Here is a 21,997-nt window from a genome sequence, read left to right on the forward strand (position 1 = left end):
ATTTTATATGCAGAGAGAATAACATGGGCTTGTTCAGACAGTTCTTTTGGGTGTATAGGTTTGTCTACATTACAGCTGCTTTCATTAAATAGAACAATAATCTCAGTGGAGGGCTTTGTGTATTGTGGCCTGAATGGTCTGTGAGACTGGATATGGGAGTGTGTAAGAGGATGGAGTGACTGGGTCTTTGCCGCGGCTGGATGCCCGAGATACTCAGCTTAATGTCTTCATACAGGACCTAATGAGGGAGCTGGATGAAAAGGAGGAAGTGATCAAGTCTGTGCAGGACAAGGCAGAACGCCTTATGCTCAAAAACCACCCCGCCAGGCTCACTATTGAAGTAAGTCCCGTGTGGTTTTTCTTTTCTGCATACTCAGCTCTGCGGTCAGAATGGCAGTAGCGTCTCCACCCTGCATACTGCTCCCACAGTGATTAAAAGATTGTAAAGTATTTGTGTCTTGTAATTTTCTACCTATTATACCTGGATATATATCTTATTTCCAAGTTGTTTCTCTTCCAGGCTTACAGGGCTGCCATGCAGACGCAGTGGAGCTGGATTTTACAGCTCTGCTCATGTGTAGAACAGCATCTCAAGGAGAATGCTGTTTATTTTGAGGTATGCTGCCTTTTTTTTTTTTTTGGTCAGTACAGCAAAGTGCATGTCTTTGTCACATCTAATTTCTCGTTCTTTTCCCTCTTGCAGTTTTTCAGTGATGCCAAAGAGTCCATGGACTACCTTAAGAGCCTGCAAGATGCCATTCAAAGAAAATACAGCTGTGATCGAACAAGCAGCCTACACAGAATGGAGGATCTCATTCAGGAGTCCATGGTAAACTGATGAAAGATGTGTGAAGTGTGTGCTCATGCTGAGATAGTTGCAAGTAAAAAATAATGTAAACTTTTTTTTGTTATGGTGTGTCCATAGGATGAGAAAGAGCAGCTTCTTCAGTACCGCAGCTCTGTAGCTGGGTTAGTGGGCAGGGCCAAGAATATTGTGCAGCTCAGGCCCAGGAACCCTGAAAGCCCTGTGAGATCCTCCATCCCTGTCAAAGCCATCTGTGATTATCGTCAGATTGAGGTATACAGTGGTTCTCTACACCATATTACACCACTTTTAATCTTTATTACAAAGTAAGTATTTAGTAAATATATGTATGCTGTGTCTTTATCACAACTCTTTCAGATTACCATTTATAAAGAGGATGAGTGCGTATTGGCCAGTAACTCTCACCGGGCCAAGTGGAAAGTCATCAACCCAGCAGGGAATGAGGCCATGGTGCCCTCTGTGTGTTTCACTGTGCCTCCACCTAACAAAGAGGCTGTTGATATGGCTACCAGGTGAGACTCTAGGATGCTAGGCTTCGTTTTGTGTCGGAATTATGCTATATTTTAAAATAAAGTTTCTGAATGCATAAATGTTGGTGACCTGACTTTGGTGGGATAAATAATTTGTCTCTTGCTTTTCCTGCAGAATTGAGCAGATATACCAGAACGTCCTGGCACTGTGGCACCACTCCCACATCAACATGAAGAGTGTGGTGTCTTGGCATTATCTAATGGCTGATATACGAGCCATCCGCAACTGGAATGTTGCCTCAGTATGTTTGAATGATTATGTTTTATACATCCCAATTTTCAACACCAGCTGATGACCATTTATGATAATCAGGCTCAGTTTTGATGATCATTCTAGGAAATATGCAAAGTGCATGTTTGTCTCACTCCCACTTTTATTTCTCTGCAGATAAAGACCATGTTACAAGGTGAGCATCAGCAGGTCTTGAGCAACCTGCAGTCCCACTTCGACGAGTTCCTGGAGGACAGCGAGGAGTCCGAGGTATTCACAGTGGCAGACTGTGCTCAGCTAGAGAGAGACGTTGCGGCCTGCAAGGAGTACTACCAGGAGCTACTCAGATCTGCAGAAAGAGGTAAGGCCCAGATTCCCTTCTTGTCCCTCCCAACAAGGAGTTGGTGGTGTACATTGAACTCAACATGCGAGGGAAATACGTGGCTCTTTAAGCCTTTTAAGCCTTAAGTTAATGACTTTTGTTTTTTTACTGAATTAAGAAGAGTTTCTAAAGAGATGGTTAGCTTTGCTGTTAATCAAAAGCAAACACTGGTATGTTGGTAATGTGCAGTTATGGTTTGTGGAATTCCTGGAGAAAAAAATATATACAAAATAGCTATGTTATGTTGTGATGTTACATAGGAGACAAATATACGTTTATACAAAATTACACAAAAGCCCCCTCCCCTTTTTAAATAATAAGTTTTCATCTTATTAAAGCCATTTTCCTAATTTGTGTATGACTTCACCTTAGCAGTGTACAACATGTCATTGATTTAGCTGAATTGCAACAGGTCCTACCCAACCTTACACTGTGATAATGATGCCACCTAGAGGTGCTTTTGTGTCCTATCGCTTGATGTGTGTGAGACTTTATGCAGATTTAACATTTCCTTTGTTTTATCGTGGTATTGTGAACTTTTACAATTACTTTTTTTTTTTAAATACAACAAAACTGTCCTGTCACAGTTTAAAACTCAAAACATATTTTATGCTCTTACGTGATTATTTATTCTTCCCGGTAAACAGAGGAACACGAGGAGTCGGTGTACAATCATTACATCTCAGAAATCCGCAACTTCCGGATGCATCTGGAGGCCCACGAAGAACACCTGATCAGGCAACTCCGCACACCGCTGGAGAGAGACGACCTGGAGCAGAGTCTGCAGCGCATCACAGATCATGAGGTACACGTCTAGGTACCAATAATCATTCAACACATTCAAAAACTTACTTCTTTTTGAGTCCTGATTTTCTACCTGCCACTTTGTAGAAGAAGACAGCGGAGCTGAATAGACTGAAGGAGGACCTTGACGTGATGAAGGAGAAGTGTGAGCTGTTCCTCAGACAGGCTGCAGGTTCTCCTTCTGTGCCAACGCTTTCCTCTGAACTCACCGTCATCGTTCAAAGCATGAGCCAAGTGTACTCCATGTCTTCCATTTATATGGACAAGTAAGACACTCCCTTCATTGTCTAGAAGTAATCATGGTTTCAATATTTTACCCAGATAGATATTTGCCTTAAAAGTAGTTTAATGGAAGGCATGCTCCCTTTGTGTCGCAGACTGAAAACAGTGAGCTTAGTGGTGAGGCACAGCCAGAGTGCAGAGGCGCTAGTTAAGGCCTACGAATCCAAACTCTACGAGGAAGACGCTATGAACTCTGACGTCAAGTCCATTGAGACAGTCATTTCAACACTGAAGGTAATACAATTTTGAAATTTTATATTTCACCAACATTGGCAGCGTTTTTAGTTCATTTTGAGTAACCATTCCTCTTTTTGATTACAGCAATGGCGGACAGAGATTGACGAGAAGCAGGGGGTGTTCCATGACATGGAGGATGAGCTGCAGAAAGCCCGAGTCATCAGCGACCGCATGTTTAAGGCACACAACGAGCGTGACTTTGATCTGGACTGGCACAAGGAGAAAGCTGATCAGCTGAGCGAGAGATGGCAGAACATTCACTCCCAGATTGATAACAGGTTAGTGTTAATATTTCTTATAGTTTTTTTGTTGTTGCATTGCATCATAAGAAGTCTTTCACAACATTTCTGTGCAAGTATTATAAGTGTAAGTATTGCTCATTCACGTTAACTGTTCAATTTCAGGCTGCGGGACCTGGATGGTATTAGCAAATCTCTGAAACACTACAGAGACTCCTACAGCTGTCTGGATGAATGGGTTAGAGAAATGGAAGCAGCACAGCTAAAGGCCCAAGAAAACAAACCTGAAGATAGCAAGGCACTGGCTGAGCTGTTGAACAAACACAAGGTAGGACAAGAGTTAACGTCTTCTTCACTATAAGATAAATACAGTATGGATGTACTGTATATATGTATATATTTTAAATGGAATGTCTTTCAGGTCCTTGTTGCTGAAATTGAACAAAAACAGAGCAGAATTGATGAGTGTCAGAAGTACTCAGAGCAGTACTCATCTGCCATTAAGGTCAGCTAATGTATCTTACATTTTCTCATTGTCTCTCTGATATGAAATTAGCAGTTTGTGACATTCCCATTTCAGCTTTGTTGGGCAACGACCAAGATGTGATCCACACGTTGTAAACTTACACCTAAATCTCTTTTTAGGATTATGAACTTCAGCTGATGACTTTCAGAGCGATGGTTGACTCCCAACACAAATCCCCTCTCAAGAAACGGAGGATGCAGAGCTCTTCTGATGCCATTCAGCAGGAGGTAAAACTATTATTTAACTTTGGCAGGACAGGAACGGTGTGCTCTGTGTACATCTCAGTGACATACTTGTTTTTCTTAATTTTGCACAGTTTATGGATCTTCGAACCCGCTACACTGCTCTTGTGACTCTCATGACACAGTATGTGAAGTTTGCCAGTGAAACGCTGAAGAGAACTGAAGACGAGGAGGTGAGAGATCCATATTTTCAATACCTCCTGGCTTTCTACATTTGCAGTAGCTTATGCAGCATATTTTAGACTTTTTGGGGCTATTTGGACGCTTACACTTATAATGCCCGTTTAGCTTTACCTTCTTATCATTGCATGATTCCTAGGTCTTCTGTTTTGCATCAACATATTTCGCTGCCTCAGTAAGTAGGTAGCGAACCGTAAAATATTGCAGCAAACTGTATCACCTTCCTCCGAGGGTTGTTGTATTATCATATATATTCAGTTCATCACTAGTGAAGACATTTGCCTCATTGTGCAAAAGAAGCAAAGGAAATGTGGTGCATGTCTGCTTGTACAGTAACTCCTTATTGCTGGTGATGGTGACTTGCTAGGAGGAAAGAGCTTTTTCATTTTTTCTTATATCGCCTTTCTGTGGGAAAATAAAGCCTCTCCAGGAGTTTGTGTGGGTTTGTTGCATAGTTGCTTAGTTTTGTAAGTATTGGTAATGACAAAGATGCAGTGATCAAATCAGTAACGCTAGTAAGAATATCTTAAATAAATCTAACATCTTGTTGTTAAATATGATTTCTAACCCTCCACAATATTTCTGGCTAACTAAAAACCTATGCAAATTGCAAATTCCTGGAGAGAGTGTTTAATATGGCTGCAGCACTCTGGTAAGAAGATAAACTATCATGCAAGTTTTTTTACAATTTCTAAATAAACATGAAACAGTGGATGACTTATTTTGTTTGCATTATAGAACAGAAGGGCTTTTGAGAGAGCAGAGAATACAAAAAGGACAGAGAGCGTGGAGCACCAAAAAGCTGCAGGGGAAATAGAGATTAGTCAACTTAAGCAACGGGTCCAGAAACAGGAGGCTTTGCTGGTTGAAAGACAAGTACAGCTGGAAAAGTTGGAAGGAGAAGTAGCCACACAGCAGAAGACAATTGATGATCTAAGCTTTCAGAAATCACAGCTGGAGCATGACGTTAATCAGTATTGCACCAAGTTAGAAATAGCGGTAAAAGACAAAGCTGCCAGTGAGCAAGAATTAAGTAACACAAAACAGTTAATTGAGCAGTCAGAGGCCAAATGGTCTTTGGCTCAGAAGAACCTAGAGGACCTCTTAAAGAAACGTAATAATGGCCAAGATCTTAAGAAACAGAGCCCCAAACTTCAGAGGAAAATAAACATGGAGGAAAGTACTGAGGAACAGGTGCAAAGTCAAGTAAAGGGTAAAGAAAATGATCTGGCTCAGCAGCCTTTGTCATCTGACAGTCAGTCGACAGTCGAAAGTGAGCCTGAATCATCTGCAGTCAGACAAAATGACACAATGATGGGGGATGTCCTGGAGCAGAAGGTAGAGGAACTAGTCCTGATCCAGAAAAGAGCAGAAATGGCTGAGGAGAAAGCACAAAGTTATAAAAAGCTGTTGGATGACAGCAATAACCGACTGAAGAAACTTAAGATGGACATGGAAACTGAAAGGATCAACATGAGACAAAAATCAGAGGATCTCCAACAGGAAGCACAGAAGATGAAGAAATCAATCAATGGACTTCAAGAGGAAATCAGATCTCTCCAAAGAGCAAAATCCTCATTGGAACAGAACGCGTTTTTCCAAAGCACTGAAGTTGAAGGCCTTAAAGAGCAGTTGAAGATCACCCAAGCAGAACTGCATAAGAAAGGCTCCATGGAGCAGGAAAATATTCACAAGATTAACAACTTAGAAGAAGAGGTAGCTTCCAAGCAGGCAGTAGTAGATCAGCTGAAGTTTAAATGCAATGAGCTGACACGTATGAATGTCTCATCTGACAGTGATATTAGAGGTCTTCAGATCCAAACAGAGTCATTGGAAAAAGACAGATCATTTTCTGAACAGAAGATCAAGTCTTTAAAGAGTGAGATAGAGAGCTGGAAACAGCAGCTTCAAACAGCTAAGGAAGAAAACAACTTAATGAAGAGATCTGAGCAGGCGTCGCAGCTCAAATGTAAAAACCTCGAATCAGAACTTAAAAAAAGTTTATTAGTTGCTTCTCAGTTGCAGCAAAAGGTAGATGAGTTAAAACAGATAAATATGGAGATGGAAAAGAATCTGAAGAACTTGAGAGCTAAACTCGATCAGGTGACAATGGAACTTGAGAGCAAGGATCAGCAAATAAAAATATTCAAGTCTCAGGTGGAGGGCACCAAATCACAGGTTAGAATTATTGAGGAGGAACTAAATAAGAAATCTCAGACCTCCCATGAGCTTCAAATGAAACTTCAAGATTACAGTGAGGAGGTGAGGCAAATGACTGAACTGCAACAGAAAATCCAAACACTTAATTCAAAAAATGCCAAATGTGAGAAAGAAATAACAACTCTGAAATCAGAGCTGGAGTCAGTGTTTGCTGAGAAGAATTCTGCTAATCAAAAGATCCACCAGCAAAATGTTGAAATCAGTGATTTGGACGTGATGCTAAAGAACAGAAATGCAGAACTGCAAAAACAATCTGCAGAGTGTCAGAAACATCTCAATAAAGTCAAGGCATTAGAAGACGAGCTTTTCAAACATAAGCACAGTACTAAAGGGTTAACTAGCAGCTCAGAGAAAATGACAGAAAACCTAAAGCAGGAGATGTATGCTCTTCAAAACGACAAGAGAGCATCAGACAGAAATGTAGAGAACTTGAATTTTAAACTCTTAGAGCTCAGCTCTTCCCTACAAAGAACTAAAGATGAATTGATGAAAGAGACCAGAGAAAGAAAAGTCAAAGAATCCAAAATATTGCAGATGGAGAGCGAGCTTCAGAAAAATAAAGTGACAATGAAAGAAGTAATGTTGAGTTCTGACAAATCTCAGTTAAATCTACAACATGAAAACACTATCCTTAAGAAGGAGAAAGCTGAGGCGCTAAAGAAAAGCATTTCATTGGGATCTGAAGTCCGAATGCTGAAAGAAAAGCTGCAGCGCACCCAAACAGAGGTTGAACAAAAGCAAAATGAAAACTCTGTCCTTCAGCTGAGGTCCCAGAAGATGGAAGAACAACTTGAAAAGTGCAAGAAAATGCTAGAGGACTTGAAAAGTAAACTAGAACTTCAGAAAGAGGGCTATGAGAGGCAGTTGTTGCTAGTGCAGACTGAAATAGAGAAAAAACTTACTTTACTTCAAACTGAATTCTCAAGTGAAAGCGGGAGTTCAAAACAGCAGTCACATAGCGCAGAATTAGCAGAGATGCTAAACAAGTATTTCAAACAGGATGTCAGTCAGATAAAAACAGTGCATCAAACCACTGCACAAACAAAGCAACAATCGGACCAACAGCTGCAACTGCAGATCAAAATAGACAAACTGCAGCAAGAAAGAACACAGCTCGGACAAGACCTCTCAAATGCAAAATCACAAATAGCCCAACTTGAGGAAGACAGACTTAAACTGAACGCAAAAGTAAACGCTTTACAAAGCCTTTGCAATGAACAGTCAAATGAGTCAGCTAAGATAACAGACAGTGAGTGGAAACTGACACAGAAGGAAAATGAAGCGAGATCTCTTCAGGAACAAATAGAGTCGTACGTCAAAGAGGTGAAAAGTCTACAGGAAAAGCTGTTGACGCTCGGGGTCAGGACGAAGACTGATAACCAGAGGATAAACAAACAGGACATCATTGAAGCCAGTTACTATGCCAAAGACAACAAGGCTGCTTTGTTGAAGACCGAACATACAGTGAAGCAGAAGATGGTGCCCTCGTCTGAAAGTGCAAAATGCAACCTGGAGGACGAGATTCTCAAAATAAAAGTGTCCTCAGAGGTATGGATGAAGTTAGTTTAGCAATACTGCAGCACAATATTATTGATATAAGAATATATAAATGCAATACAGTTTCACGAATTGTTTATTTCTTGCTATTTATTACAGTATTTATTTAGCAATTGTAGTTATGTGTAACAGTGAACTGTAGTCCTCTGTAACTTAAAAGTTCTTCCAATGTCACATCTACAGATGGCAACAATGGAGAAAGAAAATATTCTTGAAGGACTGACACAAGTCAAACAAGATAAAATGGAGGTCACTCACAGCCAAAGCCTTTATGATTCACCAACAAAGAAAACCTTAAATCGCTCTACTTATCAAACTCTGACTCTCCCACAAAAGCACAGCACGCAAGATGTGACCTACAAGAGCCAAATCAAGCCTGATGAGCCCATGACTGTGACAACACATGGATACATGGCTCTGTGTGGACTAACAGACAAACGCCCAAATGAAACACATAGCATCGCTAAGACAAGCATGTATCAGATCAAAGAAACATGTGAAAGTGTAAACACATCAGACAGTGAGGAGAAACTGAGTGTGATATATTCAACTTCCCAAAAGCTCCCGGAACTCAAAGGCAGCCCAAGTATTCAAAACTTAATCAAGTTTAAACTCTTGGATGAAGAGGTTTTGCGTAGGTTTGAGATGGGTCTCATCACAATGGAAGAGGTGCAAGCATCGCTCGCTAAGTACACTGCTAAACCAACTGCTATTGCTGGAGTTTATGTGGAGTCAAGTAAGAAAAAGATATCCTTCCTAGAAGCGGCTGAGAAGGGCTTCTTAGCAAAGACGTACGCTCTTGAGTTCCTGGAGGCTCAGGCTGCAACAGGAAGCCTCACAGATCTGGCCACAGGGCAAACACACTCAGTTGTTGAGGCTTTAGAGAGAGGTATTATAGAGACAGGGCTGAAAGATAAACTGATGGAGGCTCAGAAAGCTGTTAGTGGCTACATCCATGCTGGCAAAAAGCTGTCTGTGTTTCAGGCAATGGAGGAAAGGATTCTCGATAGATACAAAGGCAAGAAGATCCTTGAGGTCCAGGTATCTACTGGAGGACTGGTCAACCCAGAGATTGGTGTCAGGGTGCCGGCTAGCATTGCTGTTGATCAGGGTCTTTTAAACAAGGAGACTCTACAGAGTCTGCATGATCCAGTCAGTAACCCCAAAGGTTTCCACAACCCTGACAGTGGACAGAAAGCATACTACTCTGAAATACTGAAGACATGCCTTTATGACACCGATGGTGGTGTGTTTCTCTTCCCATTTGGTGAGAAACATCTAACAAACACCTCTCCCACGAGTTCTCATAGAGTGTCTGTTGTCAGCACCAGCTGCGGCATCGAAATGTCCGCTTACGAAGCATTCAAGGGGAGACACATTGATAAGAGGATGTATCTGTTTCTGTCACAGCAGGAAAGTGAATGGCAGGAAAAGTCCATAGTTGACCCCAATGGAAGCCCTCTTCACATCATAACTGATGTCAAAAGTGGCCGACAACTTTGTCTAGAGTCCGCTCTAAGTCAGAGGTTTCTTGAAATATCTGAGCTTGAAAGCTATCGCATTGGGCTTCTTAGCATCTATGAGATTGCGGATATCATATTTTCAAGAATGGTTGTTGTGGAAGATGTTAACAGCCCCATTGCTGGTCTCTGGGACATCACTCAGAGTAAGAGGCTGTCAGTTCTTCAGGGTTTTCAACAGGGCTTTACTGATAGAACCACTGCTTTAAGGCTGTTGGAGGCCCAGGCCTGCACCGGAGGTATTTGCGACCCCTGTTCAGGGGAGAAAGTTACTCTCTCGGAGGCCCTCAAAAGAGGCCTTTTAGATGAGGCATTGAATCAGCAGCTCCAACAGTTTGAGCAGGCGTTTAATGGCATTGTTCACCCCAAGACCTTAAAGACTTTGTCCATCACCCAGGCTGTACAGGAAAATCTCATCCCAAAGGATGCCGGTTTTCGCTTTATCGAATTCCAGCTCCTGACTGGAGGATTGATAAACTCTGACACTCGTGATAGAGTCTCACTTGAAGAAGTCATTCAGAGTGGTCTTGTTGACAAAGTTACAGCCGCTGTACTCAAAGATGAGAGGTTCCACACTAAAAGCCTCACCTGTCCAAAGACCAAGAGAAGAATAACGTTCAGGGAGGCACTGGAAAGAAGTGTGTACGACTGCCACACGGGGTTAAGGTTACTGGATGCTACAAAAATTCATGGTTTTGGTGCCAAATCAACATTTCATTATGTTTGGGCGTATAAGTAATAAACATTTGTAAATATATGCTTGTCCATTGCATAAAAGCAGTATGCAAAAGTTACAAATAAGGTTTCTTTTGTGTTTGACTGTGAAGTTAGCTTGACTTCACTGTTGAATGTTCTTTTTTTGGTTTACACACACATTTAAATCCAGTGGTTGATACTACTGACAATGGTTCTTAAGCTTCGGTGTTTTTAGTCTGACTATGCATGTATTTTGAAAATGCCCCTCCCTTTTAGGATTCCCTCCTCTAGTGTTTTTTGTTTTTTGTAACAAAGTTAACAATCTTGTCAAAAACCAATTTGTTTCAATTGTAGAGATCTGTTGATGAGGAGAAGAGAGAGCATGGTGATAAAGTTAGCAAACTATTGCACTGGATGTCCAATGTGAAACAGACCCCGAACAATGATGGAAATGCCCTGAAAGATAGCAATGCCAACACAGATGCTTCTAGCACGCCCCAGGTAAATAATGTGTATTGTTTTTGGTGTTTTCTGGCGTGTCCTTTTTTAATATCCTGCCACATATTTGTTGTACATGAGAGAATGCTTTGCTTTAACGGGGAAGAGTATTTTTCTAATCAAAATGATATTGCAGCCTTTTTTGCTGTCACAGTGTATGATTTCAAATAAAAACACACTGTTTACTTTCTGATTCATGTAATCCATATGTTTTACACTATAGGTAGTGGTTGTAATTACTTTATCATATCCTCTGTACACAAAAGGATGGTTAATATTATGGATTTCCTAATATATTCGATTATTTCAATCACCCCCAACTGATATAATAACAACAAAAGTTGCACAAGCACTCACATTTCAGAACAACCTCAGTGACTAATAAATGACATCAGTCCAACAGGATATTGAAATATATAAACACCTTTCAGAGTTTTATCCCTGTGTTACAGGAAAAATGCATTATACACACGATCCAAAGCTGACATTATTCAAATGAAATTTAAAATAGGTAAATTTATTAGTTTGGTTTTGTGATCCTGAAGAGATGGGTTGTCTTTGATCGTTTGACAGAATTTATTCTATCCATATAATATAATAGAAATAGAATAGATAGATTCATTATTCGACTAGCATTGCAGTAATGTAAAATGTAGTAATATTAATGAAATGTTTGATTCTTATTATTAATTGGTTTTAGGATTTTAGTAGACAAAAATATGTCATTAAGGTTAATTAAATGAGAAATATTATTATTATTTAAATTGTTTTGTACATTATGTACACATAAATATAAATACAATTACAATGTAATAATGACAGCTTTGGACTTCCTGTTTTATTTTTTATTTTATTTTGTCAAGGGATGAAACAGTTCCTAAGAAACAGTTTCTGATATTCTGTCCCACCAAAAAAAAAAATGACCTCGAAAATAAATCTACTCCTTTTTTACACATTCTGAACATTTTAAATTTAACGTATATTTAACATATTTATTGCATAGCTGTTCAATTGAATTGCATTATTTTGTGCAGGCGTTAATATTTAATCTAGTCACCGGGGTGTACAGTATGTCTTCATTAATTATTTTTATTTTTATATAAGAATTGAAAAATGTAATTCAGTATTTTAAACAACTCCAGTGTGGGAGTATTTGTGTGCTTTGTGTCCCTAGGATCACCATATTGGTGACTGCAATAATATTTGAAAAGAGTAGTCCTACAAAAGTAAAGAGGAGCCATTGTACTGCATATAAAGCATTAATACGCCACTGTTTGATGTTCTAGGTGTCAGTCGAGGAAATGGTCACTAAGAAGGAACAAATTGCAGAAGCACTAAGGGCCACACAGATGATGCTGATCAAACACAGTGACAAGTAGGTCGAGCGACTGTGACCCAACTGCACAATACTTAGTCCACCGTTTACACTCTCAGCCTCATTCTTTGTGTTTTGTTTTACAGAATGACCGAAGAGGAAAGAGAAAAGGCCCAGGAGCAGCTGAAGGCGCTCAATCAGGCCTACAGTGAACTCTCCCAACATTGTTCAGATCAGACAACCTCTGCAGAAGAGGTTGGACACAAGGCTGTTTCTTCTATTTAGTGGTTTGGCTGTGTGTCTTATAATGTATTAGAAAACAGTGCCACCTGATGTTCAGCTGCATGACTAACCTTCTTCCTCTTCTCCCTAGTGTGAGCAGTTGTCTTTTGCATCTTTCTCTCTTTTTATTCTCTTAAATTAGGAACAGAAAACAAGATTTATTCAGTTGAAGCCCAAAAAAATCTGAGTATGCTGTGAACATGCTTAGTTGCGCCCGGCTTTGGTCTGACATTTCACCTTTATTAATGTGCTTGACTTAAGAAGTCAACAGGATAACAGATATGACACATAACCCTTTACCTACAGTATGTGATGTGACTAACAACCCTCTTTTTGCAAGATGGTGGATACTGCATTCCCAGATGCATGATAGCTTTAAATGTATTATCCATCGCTCTCCTGTTGCAACCCTGATGCAGTCTTGCACTTGTGCATATGGTGTTTTAACATGCCCATATTTGTCTGGTGGTGAGTATACATTTTGTCTTGCTTTTGAATACTTGAATTGCAAATTTGACTCATAATAGATAATACAGATTTTGATACTGAAAGCAGTTCTGTAATGTGTTAAATTTTCAATTTCTTTAGGATTTAAAACCCAGTGATGCAGGGTTTGGGACCAGATCCAGTAGTGGCCCAATCAATCGGATAACTGGGGTCACCCTCCCAGAGGCCCAAGCGGTAAACTCCAACCTTTTTCAGTCTGAGCCGCATGTTTGTCTAGACCCGGACGATGCTTTCAAACAAGATCTCGTTTATAAATCCACCCTGAACCACTTGCCAAAGTTCAACGAAGCAAGCAAGTGCATACATAGTTCACATGTTTCTTCTGTGTCACTCTCTGACATAGCAGCAGCTAGGGAAGGGGCCAAGTGTGAAGACCCGATCATCAAGATGATAGAGGTGAAGGAAGTCAGTGATGGATTGAAGGTGTGCTACACGGGGGACACACTGACCCTGGAGAGGGCTTTTCATTGTGGTTTGATACCTGCTTCTGTCTATGTAGAAATTCTGCAGAGGCAAAAGACCTGTCAGGATATAATGAATCCCAGAGCTGCTGAAGATGTGCCACTCTTAGAGCCTGTGCAGGAGGTTGAACCTTGTGAGGTCAGTAGACTGATATTGAAGTGCCTCAGCAGAAATAAATCACTGACTTCAGGGAGGGATATTAACACTTTGAGGTATTTTTGTGATGGTGTAAGTGATCAGGAGACCATGTCAGAGGATGGTATGGGTGATGGGCTAAAAGTGGATGCAGCCGTTCAGTGTGATTTGATGAGATCTAGCAGCACACTCATTGTGCTTGACAATCAGCAGCAGTTTATGGGACTTGTGTTGCCTTCTCATGGGGAAATCCAAACCGTGTCTACCTCATTCCAGTATGACCATCAAATCACCACTGATGAGTTTACCAGCACACTCTTAAGTAATCGGGAGAAAATAGCAGCTTTTTACATTCCAGAAAATTCAGAGGTGGTCGACATCGCCGCCGCCATTCAGAATGGTTTCATTGACATTTATACAGCAGAGGTTTTAAAATCCGTAGGGATTCCTGATGTGTTTCCTGATGTTGATCACCTTAATGAAAAGTTTTCATCTTGGCTTATGTACAGAAAACTCACGGTTGATGGATGCTATCATGCTGCAGATTGCTTAAAAGTTGATAACATCCCTACTCAAACAGAGGCAAAGCAGCTATTCATCTCCTACCTAATGTTGAACAGTTACATAGAGCCCGAATCCGGGCAGCGGGTCCTAATACTCGATAGACAGCTTAGTAAAATGGTCAACATTTTTCTTGACGATTCAATATTTTCTGAGAAAAATGTGACTTCTCTGACTTTAAATGTTGGTGATCTTCCAGAACAGATAGATTCAGACATACCACTGCACATAAATGAGGAAACGGAGGAGTTAATTAAAAACACACCACACACATTTGATCCTGGTGATTTCGTTTCCTCAGCCAATGGAAGAATTAGCTTTGATAAAAAAACATACGCAGATGAAGACGCTCTAAAACAGGAATTGTTAGTAGATGATGATGACACTGACATGGATACCACAGAGCCTGGTGTAGCGGAGGAAACCGTGTGTCAAAACAACACAAATTGGACCAAGTCAGACCAATTTCCAGATTGTGGAAATAGTTTCCAAATTGATGATGGAGGTGCTGACAGTGAAGGTCTTGATATTCCAGGGACCTCAGTTCTTCAAACGTTATGCTTTGTAAACAGAACAAATGTTGGCTCGCCGTCAAGGATGTTTGACTCTGAGGGTTTAGTAGAATCGTGCCGTCAGACACTACCATACTACGATGCTGAGTCACTTTGTAGTGATTCAGAAGGTGCGGATATTATCCAAGATGAGTTTTTATGCTCTCAGGACGTATTAGTTGACAAAGAGCAAGACTGTGCTACTCATCTCCTGAAAGCACAAATGGAGGAAGGAGACATTTTACATGTCACCTCTGGGAGGCGTTATGACCAGGAGGCAGCTCTCAGTCAGGGCCTAGTTGACCAGACGACAGTTTTGAAACTGCTTGACCTACGGTCAGATGAAAAAGCAAGTGTCGTAGGAGATGAGGATGACACAATGTCTGTTTTAAAACAGCCAGTGTCAGATGGATCCATATCCTCAAATACTGCTCTTCGTAATATGGAACAGCAGAGCCTGTCGAGGTCTGGTTGCACCGTTAGTATCAGTGAGTCTGGATTAGTTAAAGATGACTGTGTTGACTTCTACCCCGAAGACAGCAGTTACCCAGAGGAAAACTGCACTCACTCCATCCCTGATGATCATAATCGGCATTTAAATAATAATAACGAAGCTGGAAACACGCAGACTGAGAGGAAGGTTGCTGTCATGATGCTTGATCTGACTAATTACGAGGCTGATAACAAAGAGATAGAGAGTGAAAAAGGAGGTGCAGAGGTAGATTGTGAGACAACAGGAAATGTAGGAGAGCTGAGTAATTATCTCCATCATTCCCCTCTCTCAGTTAGTGGTCACGGGTCTCCGATGATCTCACCCGCCTCATGGAGTCAGGTTTCTTCAGAGTGTATTCATCACTTTGACAAATCGCCTTTACCGGCTGAAGGCAGTGACTCACAGGGTGTAATCAATAACCAACTGACAGATACGGCTGTTGTGATAGAAAAAGCTGCTCCAACTACCCAGTCACGTTCATCTAGTCTGAGTGACAGAACTGAAGAGCTCAGCACTGATCCAGAAAGCCAGACTCAATATGCCACTTATATTGATCCCTCTAAATTGGACAGCTCACCCATTGATAATGTTTTTTTCATCGCGGGATATGATGCCCAGGTGGAAAATAATACCGTTAGCGAGAGTGTATTATACATGTCTTCATCACACTGCAATGTGTTGTCTGAGGAAAGTAGAACGGAGAATGACACAAGCGCAGTTCAGTCACCTTTGGACGGCGAGCCAGCTCCGAGTATAGATTACTCATCGCCCAGAGATTTGGTTGAAAGTGCAGTCATCTCAGAGTCAAGGGGTAATGGTAACTATGACAACAACATCACAGAAGATGGCAGCAGAATCACATTACATCAGCAAGCAGCATTTCGTTCAGAAAGCGATTTTAGTGTTGGATCTGAGCCCAGCTGCTCTCAAACTGGTCAGAGTGTGCTTGTCGGGGAGAGATCTCCACAGTCACCCATTGTTTCCGATGAAGTCACCGCAGCAAATGCTATCAATCTTAAGTGTTTTGATGCAGAAGATTCAGAGCACTATACTCCAGCTGTTGAAACAGGACTGGCTGATGAAGATTTGTCAGGTTCACAGCACAGTGATGCAGAAGATGTTGAGTTGAGCACAGGCAGTCTTTCCCCAGAGAGGCAACATGAGGACATTTTCACAGGCATTGATATGGAACAGATCTCTGTGTCGAGAAATGTACAGACAGGAGAGACAAGTGATAAAGAAAACGCAGGTTTTTGTGGAAATGCTTCAGAACTTAACTTAGGACAGTCTGAAGCTGTAATGGGAGTAGGGTTAGGATTGTATATTCTACCAGAGGAAAAAAGGTTAGATGTGTGTTCTTCTGAGCATCCCCAGGTAGATACAGATTTCCTGTCAGACAGCTGTGTTACATCTGATGCTTCCTCTTCAGCTCCGTCAGTGTTTTCTAATGCTGTAAGGGCACATGTAGATGTAGAGGAGGAAATTATTACAAAGGGTGATTCGCAAAAGGCACAACCTCGAGACACTGAAAGCACTGTAGTTCAGAATGCTCCACAACCTTTAGACGAAGGTGGTTTTCACAAGAAAGACCCACCTCATGGACTTTTAGAGAGCAGTCATCCAGACCTTCTCATGGATTTACTGAAACAAAACGCCCTCAGATTTAACAACAAAGAAATAGAAAACTCAGAACAGATACTGCAGGAAGAGAAAGTCGGTGAAAAGACACAGCAGCCTGATGCTCCAAATATCCAGCTGCAACTGCTGCAGGTTCTCAAGACTGTTTCCTCAAGCCAAGACCTTTCAGTGCTTCAGGAAGTGATGGACACTCTAAACAGTGCCCTGGGGGGTGACTCCCTGCAGGGTGACTTTCTGGAGGAACGGCGCCACACACTGGAGAGCATCAAGGAGGAGAGCTCAGAGGGAGAAGATGAGGGCTCAGCAGAAGATGACTCGGGTGTCTGCCGCTCTGCTGCAGCCAGTCACCAACCGTCTCCTCAGTCGTGTGGCAGCTCAGACGCCTGCAAAGTTGAGAAGGTTAAAAATAAGGTACATTTCATGTTGTTTCAGTGATAAGCTTAACCCCTGCCTTCGTTTTTTGACCTAAGTACATCTGCTTCTCTTTTGTTTTGTGTTTTTTTTTCCTCAGTTGTTCACCATCCAGGATTATTTGGAGTGTGTTGGGAGACTGCAGGATCACGCTGATGTTTTGGAAGATGTCAGAAAAGACCTTTTAATCCAGGCACCCGTGGGGAACAACATGGAAGAACTGCAGATTCAAATAGAGGATTTTCAGGTTAGAAATTACCAATATCAAACAATATTATATGTTCATAAATGTTCACTTATGTATATAGATTTATGCATTAGCTCCTGACCAAATGTCCCTTTTTATCCAGTCTCTGGACTCCCAATTTTCTAGGCTGGCTAGTGTTTTAAAGGCAGATATGGAGAAAGCCAAACACCTCGTGAATTCTGCTGATGAGGATATTCCCATACAAATCCACCACGATTTAGCCTCGACATATCAGGATTTAGAGCCAAATTTTACTGCTGTTTCCCAAATGTGTGCAGAAAGGAGTCACTCCCTAATTCAAGCAATGGAAACTGGAAAGGTCAGTGTTCATTGCTAGTGATTAAAATACAATGATGTAACAGTTGCATCAACTATTGACTACGTATGTTTGATTTTAGGTACACTTGGAAATAACGTACCAGAAACATCTAGGTGATCTTGATGAACTCACGGGCCTCATCCGAAACAACTCAAAAATGTGTGACGTGGATCTTAACCCATGTGATGTGGACACACTGAAACATTTGATCAAACAGAACAGGGTATCTTTAAATATATGTAATTCAAAACATCCAATATTCACAGTAACTACAGAAACATACTCTGCATATTTCCATCTTTTCTTCCAGGACACGGAGAGCAGTCTGCTAAAAGAAGCCAGGATCAAGTTAGAGGATGTCACATTTGATATCCAGTGCTTTATTTCTGAGCACGCTCAGTTTCTGAGTCCAACTCAGAGCAGCTTCCTCCTCAAGTTCCTCAGCACCACTCAACGTGCGTTCAGGGATCAGACAGAGAGGCTTGGTACCCAGAGGAGTGCCTTAGATGTCCTACTGGACACCAGGGAGAGGGAGAACCAGGACAAGGTCTGCCTGTAGCTATACTACAAAATATCACAGATGTTTACCTAAAAAACAACAACTGTACATTTTTGGTGTACTTGATAATGAATGCTTACCTTGCATGTAGATTGGGCTGTATAAGCCATGTTACTGGTCAGATTTAAGCATAGGAATATATAGGTCAACTCTAACACATTGAATGAGCACATGCACAACTGTGAGAGCTAACAACAATGACGTGTTATTCAGACATTAAGAATTTCACATATGTGTTTTACATTATTGGTACACAATTTTTGATATTGGAATGAGATGCCTGAACCTCAGACTTCAGAACAAAAATGATTAATCAGTTCAAAAAACTATGTACAGATATTTAACTTTTTTTTTACTTTTTCCAAGTAATGAGTAACACACAATATCCCAGGGTTTTATGTGTTTACCATAGTATTTGACTGTTTTGTTGATAATTGTATTCTGAAGTGAATTATTGGCTTTTGTTTCCAGAATTCAGATTTGGGCGGTTCTACTGTGAATGCCTTAATTGTTTAGAAAATGTAACAACATTGCATGCTCACATGCTTGATCGCTCCTGCAGACTAACTCTGTGTGCTGGTTGTATCTTACAGGCCTTCAAGACACCAGTGAACAATTAACAGAAGACACAATGCACCTTCTCTGTTGGAACACTTTCACCCACAACAAACCCATTAACACACCGGACATAATGTGCTTATTACCATTGCAAGACCAAAGTGGCGAATGGCGAAATAGCATGTTTACAGCATACTAGATTTTTACACTATTATGATGAAGGAAAAGATTTGCATGTTAAATTTAAGTGCTTGAATATTTTCTCCTCTCTTGTTTTGCCATTTGTGTTCCCAGACCATAGGAACAAGCCTTTATGTGAACACTGTCGGGTTTTGGGGTTTGTTTTATATGAATGTTTTTGAATGTGGATATGTTTAATGGAAGCCTTTTGATGTCAAAGTAAGATATTTACTTGGTGTCTTTTTATTCTCGTTTGACAGTCTTTGTTGGAGAAACACAAGGAGTTTACAGAGAAGTTGGAGGAAGTGTGTGCTAATCTCACCCTGACAGAAAACCATCTGATCGGTCATCAGCAACAGGCTGAAAATGCTGAGTGTGTCACAGACCTGCAGCAGTACCAGCAGGAGCACCAGGTTTGAAATATGCTCTCTTTGCTTTTTGAGAAGCACAGTATGTGTCCAAGTTTTCATAAGTTATAATCGGTTTATTCCGTAACCCCACTATTCCTCCTTTCTGATCTCAAGGCCCTGCAAAAAGATGTATTGACAAACGCCAGTGCTTTGAATGAGGTCATCACAAGTACTAAAAAGTTTCTGGAGGAAAACCGGAGCAAGCTAATGCCAGATCAAATCGCCGTAATTGAGAGCAAGTTGGAAGAGGCCAAAAGCAGAGCCAAGCTCATCAACCAGCGGGCTGAGGAGTCCAGGAAAGATTTGGAGAAGGTTGTTACCACAGCCATAAAACAGGAGAGTGAAAAGGTCAGAGTTCAGATTACCTCCACATGTGTGCGTGTTAAATTATTACTTAACTAAATGGCAACGTATTCTATTGATTTTTCACTATTCAGTATTTTGTTAAATCCATTTGTCTTTTCAGGCAGCAGCTGTTGAGCGTCTTGAAGAAAGTAAGAACAAAATCGAAGGTCTCCTGGACTGGATATCCAACATAGGGAATGAAAACGAGAGCCGTCTGGATCAAACTGACCATATAAGTAAAGAGAATGGAAACCTGCCTAAAGAAACCTCGGCCACAGGACTGATAGGAGAGGATGACGATGCCAATGGAAACACTTTACAGACCACTGAAAAGGATTTTGGCACAGAGACCAGCGGCAAGAACAACGGCTCCTTTGACCTGGATAAGCAGTATGACAGGGTCAAGGTACAATTTGTTTGTTGCAAAAATGTAGAGAAAGAATTTTCTAAAGTTTGTTCCACAGCAGTTCATACTTACACGTGGGAGTGTTTACAGGCACAGACTTTGTTTCTCAACAGTGCACAAGTTAATTAAGATCCCAGGGCATTACTTGAGGCAGATGATCATGCTTATGCATCTGAAGTTGAAAGACACAAGTAGCAAAGACATTTTCAAAGTTCAGTGTTATAATCAATTTCTAAGTATGGTGAAATGGAAATTAAAATGGCAACAATTATAAAAGCTCCAAAATTTAATTTTATTAGAAAATTAAAGAGTTAACTACATCTTGGTTTTCTGAAAATAGTTTCTAATTAGAATATGATTTGCCATTAGAAAAGATGAAGGTGATAAGATGGGTTACATGGGTGAAAAAATAGATAAAAATTTAGTTTAATAGTATTTAACAGACTTGAAGTTTTAGATGAAGAGAAACAGCTGAAGCCAATAAAGCCAAAAAGTATGAAATATTAAAGAATTTCTTTTTTAGTATGAATCATGTTATATTGTTTAAGAAATGTAAATAAAGATATAATTGCAGCTGTATGTATTGGTATGGTGTCCTCAAGGCTTTATTGTTCTCACAGGCCCGTCATCAGGAGATTCTGTCCCAGCAGCAGGATCTGATCATGGCCACCCAGTCAGCTCAGGCTCTGCTCGACAAGCAGGCCAACGTGCTGTCTCCGGAGGAGAAGGAGAAGCTGCAGAAGAACATCCAGGAGCTGAAGGGGCGCTACCAGGCCTCGCTGACACAGGCTGAACAGCAGATGAAGCAGGTGCAGTGTGTCCAGGAGGAGCTGAAGAAGTTCCAGGGTGACTGTGAGGAGTTTGAGGGCTGGTTAGACCAGGCGGAGGGAGAGATAGAGGAGCTGGGCGCTCCTGCAAGCTCCCTCAATATCCTGAGCGATAAACACCAGCGACAGAAAAGCTTCTCAGAAGATGTGATTTCCCACAAAGGGGACCTTCGCTTCATCACCATGTCAGGACAGAAAGTGCTGGATGTGGCTAACGCCTGTGGACTGGCTAACTCTGCGGCTAAGAACGCTCTGCTGGATGTGGATACTTCAGGAACTTGTTCTGCTGTCAAGGACAAGTTGGCTTCAGCAGCCAGCAGATACAAAACACTACATTCACAGGTACTATGTCTGCAGTTGATCAAATGGATCTTGAGAGGTTGCATTGACTTATTCTTGCCACTAGGTGGGAGCATTTGTCTTCATTAAAAACTAAGGCGTCACACTATCTTCTGTAAGCACTGTGAAAAGGTCAGATGGAAAACTGCAACTTTCTCTGACACACACTGAACATTGTTCATTGTTATCTTCATGTTTTGAGCCTGTGTACTTAATTATGTGTTTATAATTAATTAATATCTTATCACACATACCGTATCATTTCATTTCCTTGGTTTCAGTGTAATCAGCTTGGCAACAACCTGAAAGATGTGGTTGACAAATACAAGAAATATGACGACTCGAGCGCCGGTCTTTTGAAGTGGCTGAACAGCTCAGAGGAGGAAGCGAGAAAGCAGCAATCAGAGGCCATAGCAGCTGACCCACAAACACTACAGAAACAGCTGGAGGAGACCAAGGCAAGAAAACGTGCAAGCCAGGGCTGTCAAGCTTTGGCCTCGTC

The 21,997-nt window shown here is 41.1% G+C and overlaps 1 protein-coding gene across 2 annotated transcripts in view; it reads left to right on the forward strand.

The window, feature by feature from the left end:
• dst (dystonin) overlaps nucleotides 1-21,997 on the forward strand; it is a 104,408-nt gene that overhangs the window by 42,799 nt on the left and 39,612 nt on the right. For both annotated transcript variants that reach the window (XM_028603345.1, XM_028603344.1), the window contains 28 exons: nucleotides 236-340; nucleotides 521-616; nucleotides 704-829; nucleotides 926-1,078; nucleotides 1,184-1,338; nucleotides 1,472-1,598; nucleotides 1,745-1,928; nucleotides 2,597-2,754; nucleotides 2,841-3,019; nucleotides 3,131-3,269; nucleotides 3,357-3,550; nucleotides 3,677-3,839; nucleotides 3,933-4,016; nucleotides 4,157-4,264; nucleotides 4,354-4,452; nucleotides 10,807-10,953; nucleotides 12,237-12,325; nucleotides 12,412-12,520; nucleotides 13,136-17,305; nucleotides 17,406-17,552; nucleotides 17,656-17,871; nucleotides 17,951-18,094; nucleotides 18,182-18,418; nucleotides 19,429-19,581; nucleotides 19,693-19,926; nucleotides 20,045-20,329; nucleotides 20,950-21,498; nucleotides 21,777-21,953. In XM_028603345.1, the coding sequence (XP_028459146.1) occupies nucleotides 236-340; nucleotides 521-616; nucleotides 704-829; nucleotides 926-1,078; nucleotides 1,184-1,338; nucleotides 1,472-1,598; nucleotides 1,745-1,928; nucleotides 2,597-2,754; nucleotides 2,841-3,019; nucleotides 3,131-3,269; nucleotides 3,357-3,550; nucleotides 3,677-3,839; nucleotides 3,933-4,016; nucleotides 4,157-4,264; nucleotides 4,354-4,452; nucleotides 10,807-10,953; nucleotides 12,237-12,325; nucleotides 12,412-12,520; nucleotides 13,136-17,305; nucleotides 17,406-17,552; nucleotides 17,656-17,871; nucleotides 17,951-18,094; nucleotides 18,182-18,418; nucleotides 19,429-19,581; nucleotides 19,693-19,926; nucleotides 20,045-20,329; nucleotides 20,950-21,498; nucleotides 21,777-21,953 (8,727 nt within the window). The remainder of the gene's footprint in view (nucleotides 1-235; nucleotides 341-520; nucleotides 617-703; nucleotides 830-925; nucleotides 1,079-1,183; nucleotides 1,339-1,471; nucleotides 1,599-1,744; nucleotides 1,929-2,596; nucleotides 2,755-2,840; nucleotides 3,020-3,130; nucleotides 3,270-3,356; nucleotides 3,551-3,676; nucleotides 3,840-3,932; nucleotides 4,017-4,156; nucleotides 4,265-4,353; nucleotides 4,453-10,806; nucleotides 10,954-12,236; nucleotides 12,326-12,411; nucleotides 12,521-13,135; nucleotides 17,306-17,405; nucleotides 17,553-17,655; nucleotides 17,872-17,950; nucleotides 18,095-18,181; nucleotides 18,419-19,428; nucleotides 19,582-19,692; nucleotides 19,927-20,044; nucleotides 20,330-20,949; nucleotides 21,499-21,776; nucleotides 21,954-21,997) is intronic.

Source organism: Perca flavescens, chromosome 17 (genome assembly GCF_004354835.1).
Source record: "Perca flavescens isolate YP-PL-M2 chromosome 17, PFLA_1.0, whole genome shotgun sequence".
In the NCBI taxonomy this organism is placed as follows: Eukaryota; Metazoa; Chordata; class Actinopteri; order Perciformes; family Percidae; genus Perca; species Perca flavescens.